General features: G+C 41.0%; 1 protein-coding gene across 2 annotated transcripts in view; it reads left to right on the plus strand.

Moving 5' to 3' along the window:
- Nucleotides 1-13,745, plus strand: part of gtf2ird1 (GTF2I repeat domain containing 1) — a 41,704-nt gene that overhangs the window by 13,900 nt on the left and 14,059 nt on the right. For both annotated transcript variants that reach the window (XM_080482676.1, XM_080482675.1), the window contains exons 5-9: nt 29-212; nt 3,542-3,852; nt 7,018-7,113; nt 9,683-9,766; nt 11,488-11,671. In XM_080482676.1, the coding sequence (XP_080338802.1) occupies nt 29-212; nt 3,542-3,852; nt 7,018-7,113; nt 9,683-9,766; nt 11,488-11,671 (859 nt within the window). The remainder of the gene's footprint in view (nt 1-28; nt 213-3,541; nt 3,853-7,017; nt 7,114-9,682; nt 9,767-11,487; nt 11,672-13,745) is intronic.

The following is a 13,745-nucleotide window of genomic DNA, read 5'->3' on the forward strand; positions in this document are numbered from 1 at the left end:
GACTCTCAGCACTCTGTGTGACCTTCAGGTGAGGCGGTGGGGAAGAGCAGCCTGGTCCCGGTGCCTTACGAGTGGATCCAGAAGGACCCCGGCTGCGTGGTGGTCCACGGCCTGCCCGACGGCATCACCTTGAAGAAGCCGTCCGAGTACGACACCAAGACGCTGATGAAGATTCTGGAGCTGAGCCACCGCATCCAGTTCACAGTGAAGAGGTCTGCATCACAGATTGTTGCTTTGATTGACTTTAATGTGGAAACAAAGGTTGGCATTTCCTCTGTTTGCGTGGCTGGAATCACAAAGCTGCCCGGGTCTCTAATGTGGTTACTTATTGGTAGCAGACAGGCTGGTTTGTATTAGCTAAGGATAAACACAGTTTTAATTCAGCCTGGGAAAAACAACATCTCAGGTTACATGTCACTCTCCGCAGGAAGCAACAGCCTTCGAGGATACCTGCTCATATTTAACAGCTCTTGATTCCTGCAGCTAAAAGCTTGTTAATAATATGTGCTGAAGGAAAGTAATTGGCCTGGCCAGTCTGACATGTGTTTGTTTCTTCAGAGCCAGCTTAACAATGCAAACCAGCGAGCACCACATCTGCTCCCAAGACTTTAATAACCTAGTTTAAGGTCTAAATATGAAATGGCTCAATTTGCAAAGCATTCTCACCGAAAGAAGTGCTGCTTTTAATGACCGTGTAAAATTAAAAGCCCTTTTCTCGACTGTCTGTGGGCACATTTGATGATTTATTTCCTGATTTTCACAAGAGTTATTGTCGAATATTTACTTACTTTAATATTTTCACATCAAATTCTTGACTTTTCCTATGAACCTGCCTCACATCTGATTAGATATCTGATAAGTCCTCCTGTACTCCAGGGTGTTTCCAAATTCTATGTCCAGTAGAAATGTTTGGTTAAATTAACAGTTTTAAAATCCAATCCAGCCGAACCACCAAGCAAATGGTAAAGATTTCAAAGAAAACGTAGATTTTAGGTAAATATGTTCTTAAGAGTGATGAACACAACACGACACTGATTCCTGAGCTGAGATGTTGATGATGCTGCCATGAAATCCAGCTACCAGGGCCCGGTTGTACAAAACTGGGTTATTTTAACCACTGGTTAAACCCTAACCGCCGGTTAAATCCTTCACCAACTTAGCTAACCAACCGTTAAATATGAGTTGTTTAAAACATGGTTAGTCATGCCGTTAGCTAACGTTGCCGTCAACGTTAACAGTGAGGTTAACAACACTGGTTAGCGTCCCTGACGCCGCTCCGCCCAATGATCTGCCCTAAGCTCCGCCCACTTTCAGGTCTCCGTTCTTCCGCATCATGCCTTAAGCATGTCCGTTTACCGAAAATTACATAGTGGTGGACAGCAGCGTTGTGTTTTTTATCTGGTCTATATAAAACGACCATAAAACATGACAAACTTCGCTGCTGCCAGGATTAAAGTGGAAGATGAAAACTGAGCTGGATGATCGGAGGCTTCATGTTGCCTCTTCTTTTTTTTTTAATTTTGACCCGAGAGGACAACATAGAAAGTGGACTGTACGTGGCCCCGGAGTGGCCATAGAGAAAAATAATAACGCGTGGGAACGAGATAATAAATCATTACCTGAAATTAATAAAGTGTGTGAACGAGATCATTTAATCTCTGGCCACAAGATTCTTTACTTGTGGCCACGAAGGGAGAGGTCTGTATGAGGCTGTGTTGCTCCGCTATGAGACGCTCCACAGTACTTCTTTATAATAAAGAAAATACTTTTGGTTCATCAGTAACTACTAAACAAACTACATGCTACTATAAATCATAGCTTGGATTTCTTTAACCATAAAATGAGCCTTTTAATGGCTTCATGTGGAAGAGAACTTTTATTGTCGATCAGCGTGTTTACATAGGGTTGCTATGGAAACAGCTGTAGAGCAGCGTTCTATCATTCTACACCTCCATTCCTCCATGTTGAAGCATTTGATTCAGACACGTTCAGAAATAAAGTGAAAGGAGCAGAAATTCACTCTGAAATGCCCAAATGTTGAAAAATAAGCCCCAAACTCATTTATTTATGGTAAAGAGGGAATACGTGATTCGGAGCGGCTGAGAATTAGATCCTTTCTTTTTGGACCAAAGTGAGTTTAACACGTCTGTATTTCACATGCTTCAGTTAGAAAACACCAACATCTAATGTGGTCCACATTATTTGATCTCAAAGCTCCATAACATGACGGGATGGATGCGGCGTTGGTGAAAAAATATGTTGTAACTCGGAGTCTCCAGTTATTAGTTTGAGGTTACTACTTATGATCTAATTTCCACAAGTTTTATATACAATATATATATATATATATATATATATATATATATATATATATATATACACAATATATATATATATATATATATATATATATATATATACACAATATATATATATATATATATATATATTTTTTTTTTTTTTTTAATTTCTATGGCCACTTCGGTGCTCCATAGAGGTGCAACTTTTCATTACAGTATTGATCTATATCAAAAGTATCCATGGTACACCCTATGCGCCATGCCAGGCACCCTAGGGGTTCAGTGACTTCAGACATGGGAATCTAACCTGCAACATTCTGATCTGGAGACAACCGCTCTACCAACCGTCGTGGTTTATGTTGCGAATGGACTGATTTTCTATACTAATTGTTTGGTTTTTGTGAAAATGTTGACATTTCCATCACCTGCGTAACAACAAAGAAAATCTTTAAAATATTCAAATTTCGATAAAATGGCACTGTTTTACCCGTCCGGCCTTCTCATGATGGAATTGAACTGGACGAAAATGTTTTTTGACACCCCTGGTGTAGATTATTCCAAAGAAGTTACAGGATAGGTATAAATAAACCACCTACTTCAGAATTTATAAATTTTTTGGTTAATTTGTATATGAAATGTTTCAAACTATCACCAGGTGAACAGTTTATTCATTTATTCACTCATATCTGCTCAAATGTTTCTCACATCCAGTGTGATGTGCTGCTGAAAATCTGAACAAATATGGAATCCATCCGCTTTAGTTTTAGCAGTTTTTTTTTTTTTTTTTTTACTGGAAATGCATAAATATATGGAAATCTAACGATTGTATTGGTCTGAATATAAGATGAGGGTTTTTTTCCGGGAGAAGTGAGGTGGATATCTGATCTTCTTTTACTTTTAAATGTCAGTAAACATAATCTGATCCAGTTTGTATTCCAGGAAAAGGTCAAAGTCTCTCTAACGTCCAGATAACGTTAATCTGCACCTAAATAAATGGAGCAATTCAGGGATCAGATGGAGAAAAGTGACTCAAAAGTCAAATTAATCCACAGGAGAAATGATGAAGCAAATTATAACCTGATGGCGATCGATGCAGCTGAGAGTGAGAATAAGTGTCATACAGAGTTACTGAGAGCAGCAGAAGAAGATGCGGAGCACAAATAGAATCTTAACACTAATTGGCGAAGGACCTGTGAGCTCGAAACCCCCGGAACTCCCTCTGATTTCATATCCGTCTGCAGGCAAGCAGAAGATCTGTCTCGAGAAGCGAAGTCCAGCACGGACGTCAATCACAACTCTTCCACGGCCGCCATGGCGCAGAGCGGCCACTGCTCGGGGAAGACGGCGGCGGCGGCAGCCCCGCCGGTCACGTCGCCCAGCCCCGCCTCTTCCAGCAACTCTGTCCTGTCAAACTTCCTGTACGGGATGCCCATGTCCTCCAAACCTCACCCAGACGGCAAGCTGGACTTCAAACCCATGTCCCTCCTCAACCTGGGCAAAGACCGAATCGCCAACTGGACAGACAAGGGCGTCAAAGACGTTATCGGCAGCGGTAAGAAACACACTTGTGGATTTACTGGTCACTTAAACACTCGTTTTAGACTTCAAATCCTAAACGTTTGTGCAAATAAACACTTTTGAATGCTTTTTTTTAATCAAATAAAATGTGTTGAACAACGTTAAACTGACTAGAAATGATAATTTCTTCCTAAATTAAAATTCTCTAAATAAAAAAAGAACAGTAAAAGACTGACTACACACCTCATATCACCTCGATTTTACTATTTATTGCAGTTTTGTGCAGAAATAGCCTTGTATGTGAACAGCCAGCCGTAACGAAAGAACAGTAAAATCTCTGATGTAGGGACGCAAGTGTCCCCTGAAGAAGTGTCCTCTCTTCGGAGGGACAGGTCCCGAGGACAAACTGTAGAACCAAAAACCAAATATGAACTTGTTTTAAAGCACATAACTTAACCAATACAAAGATGTATACAATTTATATATACATATGTATATGATCTGTACAAAGATGTATACATAATAAAATACTGAATAAAATTTTACTTGGGGCGCCACATACAGTCCAGTTTCATCTCGAGTGGGCTGGACTGGTAAAAAATTGGCATAACAAACTTTAAATTTGCACTTTTCTTTGTTGTGGCGCACAGTGTACGTGATGAAATCGACTATATATTTTGCAAGCTCAACAATTACTGTTGAAAATGACTACAATCTCAATATAAAGTCAATTTTAATTCAACGTTCTGGTGCAAAATAAATCTTATATAACCACCTTGGTGGGTTTAAGGAGCCGGATTGGAGCCTTTAGCGGGCTGGTTTTGACCCACGGGCCTGATGTTTGCCTCCTAGTGAAAGTGAAACATTCACGACGCTGCAGGCAGGCAGCAATCAATCACATCTCAAAATTAATTTCGGACACCACAACGACCAGATATTCGAATAATCAGTTCCAGCTCAAGTATTTTGGCCCTTGTAGTGTCGCGCAGCTTAACATTTGCCAGGAAAACCTGTCGGTTGTCCGTGTTTGGCAGGTTGTCTGCTCATTTAGTTGTTTTAAGAATTAAATCCTGTCCCTGAACAGTGATTTTTTTTATTTTAGCGTTTTATTTTTATTTCACTTTACAGCATACATACAAGACAATGACAAAGACAACAGTGTAAAAGGCTGAAAAGACACAATATTTACAGATCCTGTGTGTGCGTGCGTGGAAAATAACTGGAAGGGGTGGGAGAGGAAGAAACACACACAAGAAAAGATAGACGACAAAGAAAAAAACTGATAAAGATAAATAAAAGTCTCCACACAAATGTAATGAAATTAAGTAATAGTAAATAAAATACTATATATAGCCCTGGCGTCCAGAGAGAAAGAGGGGCCCAACCAGGCAGGCATTGGAGGACGAGAGGGGGACCGGGCAAACTCCCCCAGACCTCCCCCACTCTTTATTCCACCTATTTATTTATTTATTAATTAATCAATTTATTATTTTATTTCTTTCCTTTTTGTATTTTTGTATTTTTAATTTTGAAATTCATCTCGTGTCCCTGTCCAGGCCTTCTTGCTCTGGGGGTCCGTTCTTACCGGGTTCACTCGTCAGAGGTTCTGCTGTATATTTGAATTCGACAGACGTTCACTTTACTGTCCACAGTTCCGTTTCTTAGTTGTTGTTTTTTTTGGTATATACAATGAAAGAACCTGATCTATCTTCCACGCTGTGTCGTTCATGGTGAAATAAGGGAAGTTACAGCATTCACAGAGGCTACTTGCTATTTTAAAAGATCAAATGAGCTTTTTTTCCTTCCAGCATTGAGAAATCTTAAAAGATTTCTTTGAAAATGAGGATTGAGGACCTTCATATGGCTCCTGATGAAGATAAGAGTGATGAGAAGTGAAATCTTTCTCTGAAAAATGGACGTTAGCGCTTCATTGGAGTGTGCCGGGAAATGATGACCCTCAAGGTGTGCTTTGAAGTCGCGTCATTATACTTTTCATTATTTCTTTCAAGGAGCTCGACTCTGTAGGTGGAGTCAGATAACTATGGTGGAGATCTCCGGACACGTCCAGAGGCTCTGTCAACTCTGTCCTTTTACAAGTTGAATGTCCGTGTACGCCCGCTGTTAATGTCCATAGCCGATTGTTCTCTGTGTGCATGTGTGTGTGGTTTCATTACAAAAACAGCCAACAGCACCCACTAGTGGCCAACATGAACACTGCATGAAAATGACCATCGTTTTCAACACGCTGTTGTGTAAACACGAAATGTTCCTGAAATGAAAACGCATCACTGATGCATTTTCGCTTGAAACTTGAAACGTTGTGTGAAGGAATTCTGGGTCTGTCACTTGTTACCGTGATGGAGCGTTTTGGAATCTACTGCGACAAATAAAAGAGACTTTCGATTGGTGGTTAGCACCTGATGACGCCGGCCGTCTGTGAACGCCTCACAGTGTGTGACTGAAGACCGAAGATATCCTCTTCGTATGCAGCGCCTTACTTGTTCGCTTTGTTGTTGCTACTCATTTTTTCTTTCTAACTTGTACCCTGTGAACATTAGGTTTAAAATTATTTAGGCTGTTTTATTTTATTAATATAACGTTGTTTTAATTATTTGCACGAAATTGCATATTAGCAATTCCGTCATTTTCACTTTTCAGAGCATGAATTCAAAAAGCCTTTTCTCCAATCTACAGTATATTGTTGATATTGCAACAATGATAAATGTGCAATAAATCTTGCAGCCCGAGTACGTGCTGACCTTGTATTTCATATATTGTAGACATATCAAATGTTATGTATCATGTGACGTCAGGTTAACATATCCTATACATTATTCTTTATCCTTATTTATTTATATTGATGATATATGCATATCGAGCGACACCTGCTGGCAGTTCCCCTCTGTGGGATCAATAACTGAATATTTGGTCTGATTTAATATTCACTGACATGCTTTGACATTAGTGTTACCTCCTCTCGGTGTTATTTATGATTAACTTTCTTCTTCTTTTCTCCATAAAGAGCCTTTTTCTTCTTCCTGGTATTTTGTCCACTATATCAGTGCCGAGTGGCGCCCTCTGGTGGAGCATAAATCACCTTTTACAATGTAGAAAACAACAATGAAGGATATATGTTATTATTTATCAGTTAGGCTTTCTGAGTTGTCTGATTGTGTAAAACTGTTTGTTGCATTTTTAGATGAGACTCCGCGACTGGCCGGCGAGCAGGGCCAGAGTCCTCCCGGTGTCCACATCTCCAAGAGGCTTCTCTTCTCCATCGTGCATGAAAAATCAGGTCGGTCTCAAAGCTTCAACCAACATCACACATTCACTCATCATCACTTAAAGCAGGAGTGTCAAACAGGGACTGTGGGCTAAAATGCTGCAATGAAAGCCAGCAAGTTGGCATTCGCCTCAAAGCCACGCTGTGAGTTTGTGGAAAACACCCAGAATGCAACAGCTATAAGCAAAGTCATTTGGACAATTCAGTTTGTTTGCACCGAGAGGTTCAATCAAAATTGGCTTTCAGTTGAGAATGTAGTTCTTTTCAGAAAACACTTTACTGGTCCAGCCCACTCTGGATGGAATTGGGCTACTTCTGGCCCCTGAAAGATTTAAAGGGTTTGAGATTCCATTCATTCATACCTTTAAATCAATCGAAGTTCTACACAGATCAACTTTGTAATTATTATTATTTTAATGGACATATTGAGTTGTTTACAATTAAGTAGTGGAGATCCTGCAGTGGTACAGCAGGATAGTACAGAGAAAGAAGCACACATAGCAGGAACTAAAAAAAAAAAAGCAGATAAAAATACAATATAATAAAAAAGATATGCACACGGTGCCTATAAGTTTGGACATGTACAGAATCTGGGGGTGGATGTATTTTACATAGTAAATACGTTCTTATAGATTATTATAGTTATAGCACCACTTATTGCCCAGTTGGAGTGATTTATTCTGCAACTTTGAATGTATAATAAAGTAATTGTAGCAGCGTGTGTGTGTGATATGTATTGATCGACATGGTAGTTTGTGCTGGATTTCAAAACCGTCACAACATTTGGACTCTCAGGATTTAACGTGTTGATTTGAGTATTGACGTGTTGCCGGTTTTTGCCGCAGAGTTCCTGCTAAATGGCTCCGATTGCAGATAAAAGGCTGTCACCGTCTCACTGTTGTCGTACGACACCTACGCAGCTATTTCTCTCACTGCCGCAGTACAATAGCACCCAGCTATCCTTGAAGTTTATAATAATAGGCGAGGAGATTGATCGTGCCGGAGCGTTACCTCAGCTCAACCTCAAGAAGCGCCGGCGGGGAAACAGCTGGTCCGACTGTGTCCGGTCCCCAAACCCGGCAGCTTTCCTCCAGCCTGCTAATTATAATTAGACCTTTTCCAGCCCAATAAAGAGCGTAAACACTACAAGATGAGGTTTGTGGAGGGCCGTGTGCAAAAGGGGCTCAAAAGGAAAAGGCTCCGTGCACTTAAGTGTTTTTTACACATTAAACAGACGTGTTGTTTATGAACTTCAGCGTCCTGAAGGACAGAAACAGGCAGCTGGTGGAGGGGAGGTCCTCGACCACACACCCTCCACTGGGAGACTCCACCCATCCATCCATCAATTTATCCACCCATCCATCCTTCTGCTACTCATCCATCCATTCATCCATCCATCCATCAATTTATCCATCCATTCATCCATCCATCCATCTATCCATTCCTGAAATGTATCCATCCATCCCCTCTGTTACCCATCCATCCATTCATCCGTCCATCTATCCATCCATCTATCTATCTATTCATTCCTGAAATCCTTCCATTCATCCATCTGTTACCCATCCATCCATCAATTTCTCCATCCAGTCATCCATCATTCACCTGTTAAGCAATCATCCATCCATCCATCAATGTATCCATCCATCCATCCCTCTGCTACCCATCCATCCATCTACCCATCTATTCATCCATCCATCTATCTATTCCTGAAATCCATCCATTCATCCGTCCATCCATCTACCTATTCATTCCTGAAATCTATCCATCCATCCTTCCCTCTGTTACCCATCCATCCATCCATCCATCCATCCATCCATCTGTTACCCATCCATCCATCCATCCATCCATCCATCCATCCATCCATCCATCCATCCATCCATCCATCCATCTGTTACCCATCCATCCATCAATTTCTCCATCCAGTCATCCATCATTCACCTGTTAAGCAATCATCCATCCATCCAACTATCATTCACTAACAGATATATGCTTATTTCTTGTTTTCTTTAATCCACTCTCATTACTTTTTTCACCCAAATATTCATCCTGTCACATATAAACCAACTTTAATAAATACATTTTGGAGTTCTTCTTGACTTAAGCAGTCAAAGTGTAAATCAGCTGTTATTTCAGTTTATTTGTCACCCCAAACCTCAACTTCCACAATGGTTTATATTTCAGTCTCAGAACAATTAGGATTAAGAAATCCTCAAAAAACATTGTTATTCGCCTCGAAACCCTCGTCTCAGTACATATTAGTACTACATATTAGTCTGAAGACAAAAAGACTTCAGTGAAGGACCTGTTTCCTCTCCTTCTTTTGGATCTCTCCAGGAGCCAAACATTGTTTACTGAACCGATTCTGAACCGTGCTAACTTCTAACCGTTAGAGGGCTAAGCTACTAAGATGTCAATAATAATCCTTTAAGGAGATTGCTCCGGTTTTACCAAATTGACTTTGTGTAGATGGAGAAGATTAATTTCCCATTTTAAGAGCTACAATACAGCAGAGTTGGTTTAAAGGGTGAAGCTCCAATAAACTGAGATGATTCCATTGAGGAGCTCTTTCTTCATTTTGCAGAAAAGTGGGACTCTTTCATTCGGGAAACTGAAGACATCAACACGTTGAGAGAATGCGTTCAGATCCTGTTCAACAGCAGATACGGTAAGGAATGCCCCGCTTTTTTTTTTTTTTTCCCCAGCATCACACCCACGGTGCAGATTTGAGAGATATGGCTGCCTCCTTGCTGCGACATTTCTGTGGCTGTTGATAGATTGGGGTCATTGCTTCGGTTTGATCATCTTTTCCTCTGTGATACCCGGCACATGCATTTTCCATGGAGTCGAACCTTTAAATACCACAAAAATATCTACAGTGGAACCAGAAGAAATACGCTGAATAAAGAGTTTCCCTCTTTGGATAAATGAGTTGAGCTTCTTCATTAAAGATCCTAAAAAAAAGATTTATCTGGTGTTCATCTCAATCAAAACTCCTCCTTTGTCTCCCTTTAAACGGCGCCAGATATTTCATGGCTCATCCTGTATTTGATATTTCTCAATTGTGCTTCCAGTAAAGAGGTTTGGCTGAGTTTCTAAACAGCAGCCGCGGCTTCCAGTAAAGGCTGACCCTTCTCGGAATATGGAATACTTCCTAAGAATTATTGTTAAGGAGAAATACCAACGAGCCACTTGCAGCGTGGCCACCCAGTCATCTTCGATAACCCGCTTTGTTCCAGTCGATTACAATCCTGAAACCCTCAAGGCCTCTCAGGTCGCTGTTCACTCCAGTGTGAATAGAAACTTCACATCAGTAGAACTTCGTCTCCACTCCCAGCACTGTGGCCGAGCTGTGAGTTCCAGTCTCAACCCCAACTTGGAAAACCTTTTTGTTGCGTTGCAGTTTTTACATGTCGAGTAGAGGTGGTTTCAGTTTATTTATCTATCAGGGACAGTGTAATATACATAGAAACAATCTGTTGTGTTGCACATAGAGTACACAGCTCGACACTAATTTGCAACTCTCGTCCCTGGAAGGGCTTTTCAGAGGGTAAAAGAGGAAACAACAGTACATACAACACCAAGATACATCAGACAAGCAGAAATACACAGAATACACAGAGTAAATATCTGATTCACAATGACCTGTTGTCATGTTTGTGTGTGAGCTCCTTCTGAGGCCCCGTTGCCGCGACGACGTTTCAAGTGAAGGCGCATCATTTTTCTGTTTCTGAAAAGTTTACACGGCAGCGTTTCAAAAGCCATGTAGTTTTCGTGTTGAGCCACGAGTTGGCGCTGTTGTTGTTTTTGTAATGAAACTACACACACACACACACACACACACACACACACACACACACACACACACGCATGCAGACAAAAATCCGCCATAACAAAAGTTCTGCTTTTCTTTGTTTACACGGAGTCGGAAGAGTTTACAAAAACGTGCCTCTTCAGTGGCTCCGAGCTCCATTGTGATGGAAACAGACCTCCTTTTCACATGAAAACGTTGTGTCAATGGGGGCTGAGTATCAAGGAGAGGCTGCGTTTTATTCACAAGGACAACATAACTGCCTAACACACAATTCACAGTGTGTCAGAGCTCTGAGTAATATTTAAACCCTAGTAACATATGGCTCATAATAGTCGCCATAGTTGCTCCTGGTTTGCTGTTAGAACACCGACTGAAAGTCTAATGATCTTTCCTTACGTCTGCACTTTCCAAAAAACACTCGGAAACATGAGCTCGAATGAAAACCTGGAAACTTCTCTAAACTTTTCCATCCCCACAACTTGGAAAATAACTCTGTAATCCTGAGTTCCTTTGACCTCTGGAGGTTTCCTTCACGGCAGTCGGATCTCACTGACCCTCCGCTGTTCTCCCTGCAGCTGAAGCTCTCGGCCTGGATCACATGGTGCCTGTCCCCTACCGCAAAATAGCCTGCGACCCAGGAGCCGTGGAGATCATCGGCATCCCCGACCAGATCCCCTTCAAGAGGCCGTGCACTTACGGAGTCCCCAAGCTCAAACGCATCCTGGACGAACGCCACGGGATCCGCTTCATCGTCAAACGGTACAACGGGCGTTCATTCAGCATCAATACAATTATTTGGTTGAATCCTTAAGCCCCGCCCCCACATTGATCATGCATCTACACCTCTGCTGATATCTTGATTATATTTGAATAACAGCAGCTCCAGTTTAGATTTCAGTTATTTGACGGGTATTGGTTGTGATTGGCTACTGAGAGTGTCAATCAATGTTTTTAATATATCACCAGCAGTACCCGTTTACCCAACAGTACATCCCTCTGACATACTTAGAAAAATATCAATCTTTTTGTGTAATACACTATATACATTTTTGCATGCATGTTTTCGAATGTGAATCACCTTCTCGACACTGAAGAATGACCAAAAACACTGATACCCCAAGAAGTTGTGTTTAGAAATGAAGCTGCCCTGCCAACTAATTCCATCTGTCCTTAACACGTCTGTCTGCGTGTTGCAGGGTGGTAAACCCTGGTAAACTGGTAAACCCTGGTAAACCCTGGTAAACTGTGGTAAAAACTGGTAAATTCTGGTAAACTGTGGTAAACCCTGGTAAACTGGTAAATTCTGGTAAACTGTGGTAAACCCTGGTAAACTGGTAAACTGGTAAACCCTGGTAAACTGTGGTAAATTCTGGTTAACTGTGGTAAATTCTGGTAAACCCTGGTAAACTGTGGTAAATTCTGGTAAACTGTGGTAAACCCTGGTAAACTGTGGTAAACCCTGGTAAACTGGTAAACTGTGGTAAATTCTGGTAAACTGTGGTAAACCCTGGTAAACTGTGGTAAATTCTGGTAAACTGTGGTAAACCCTGGTAAACTGGTAAACTGTGGTAAACCCTGGTAAACTGGTAAACTGTGGTAAATTCTGGTAAACTGTGGTAAACCCTGGTAAACTGTGGTAAATTCTGGTAAACTGTGGTAAATTCTGGAATACTGTTGTAAACCCTAATAAATAGTGGGAAATGGTGGAAAACCCAAGTAAACGGTGATAACAATAATAAACCATGGTAAACCCTAGTAAATAGTGGTAAACACTAGTAAACCATGGTACATAATAGTATGTATGTTTTTTCTTGCTTGTATACCTTTAATGATCTTAAATTTTATTTTTAAAAAAATTCTGTTTTCAGTGCTGTTAAGCACCTTGTGACTCCATCCATCCATTTTCTCCTGCTTATCCGTTTCCGGGTGGTCTGAGCACCGTCACCCAGATCGCATTGCACCAATTAAGAACCTTCCTGCAGGTGGCGCCCGGCGTGGGACATGAACCCACTACCTTGAGATTACAAGTCTCATGCTCTACCAACTGAGCTAGCCGGCGTCCCTTGTGGTGCTTTATAAATAAAGTTCTATTCTATTCTATTCCATGGTAAACCCTAGTAAATAGTGGAAAACCCTAGTAAACCATGGGAAATTGGTCAGTTGTCGTAACCTAAGGTAAATTGTGGTAAACCGTAACAAACCCTAGTAAATGGTGGTAAATCCTAACAAACCCTGGTAAACGGTAACAAACCCTGGTAAATAGCAGCAAAGCGTCTCCTCATGTCCCCGGCGACTCTCCTCCCTCGCCATCACGTCTGCCGCTCGGCCCTCTATTAGTTTGGGCTCATTTGAATGAGCCACCACGCCTCGTTGGAGATAACACATCTTTTTAACCGGTCCTGCAGGCGGCTCATCAGCTTTTAATGCAATTAGGAAAGTCTGAAAATGTGATTAATTCCGAGTCGCAGTGCTTTCCTCTTGTCTTTGAGAGATGATGCAGACGCAGGGCCTGATGGGTCTTTTCCACTATATTTCTTCTTTACATACAAAAAAACACAGCGATCTGTAATATTAATGGTTTTAAATTGAGTTTTTATTTAATTCTGCTCGACTGTGTTTAATTATTATCAGATGACTTCACATAGAAAACACGCCAGACGATATTTCCACAGAGGAGGAATTTAAAGTTGATTGTTGATTTCAGAACTTGATTCAACAGCTTTATTTAGAACCTTCCTCTCACTCGTCAGACTCTGAATCGTATTAACAAAGATAATCTCCTGAGGAAGAACAATCAAAATGAGCAATCTTCAAAGTTTTTACATGACGGAGA

The sequence above is a fragment of the Lipophrys pholis genome (assembly GCF_963383615.2).
Source record: "Lipophrys pholis genome assembly, chromosome: 16".
In the NCBI taxonomy this organism is placed as follows: Eukaryota; Metazoa; Chordata; class Actinopteri; order Blenniiformes; family Blenniidae; genus Lipophrys; species Lipophrys pholis.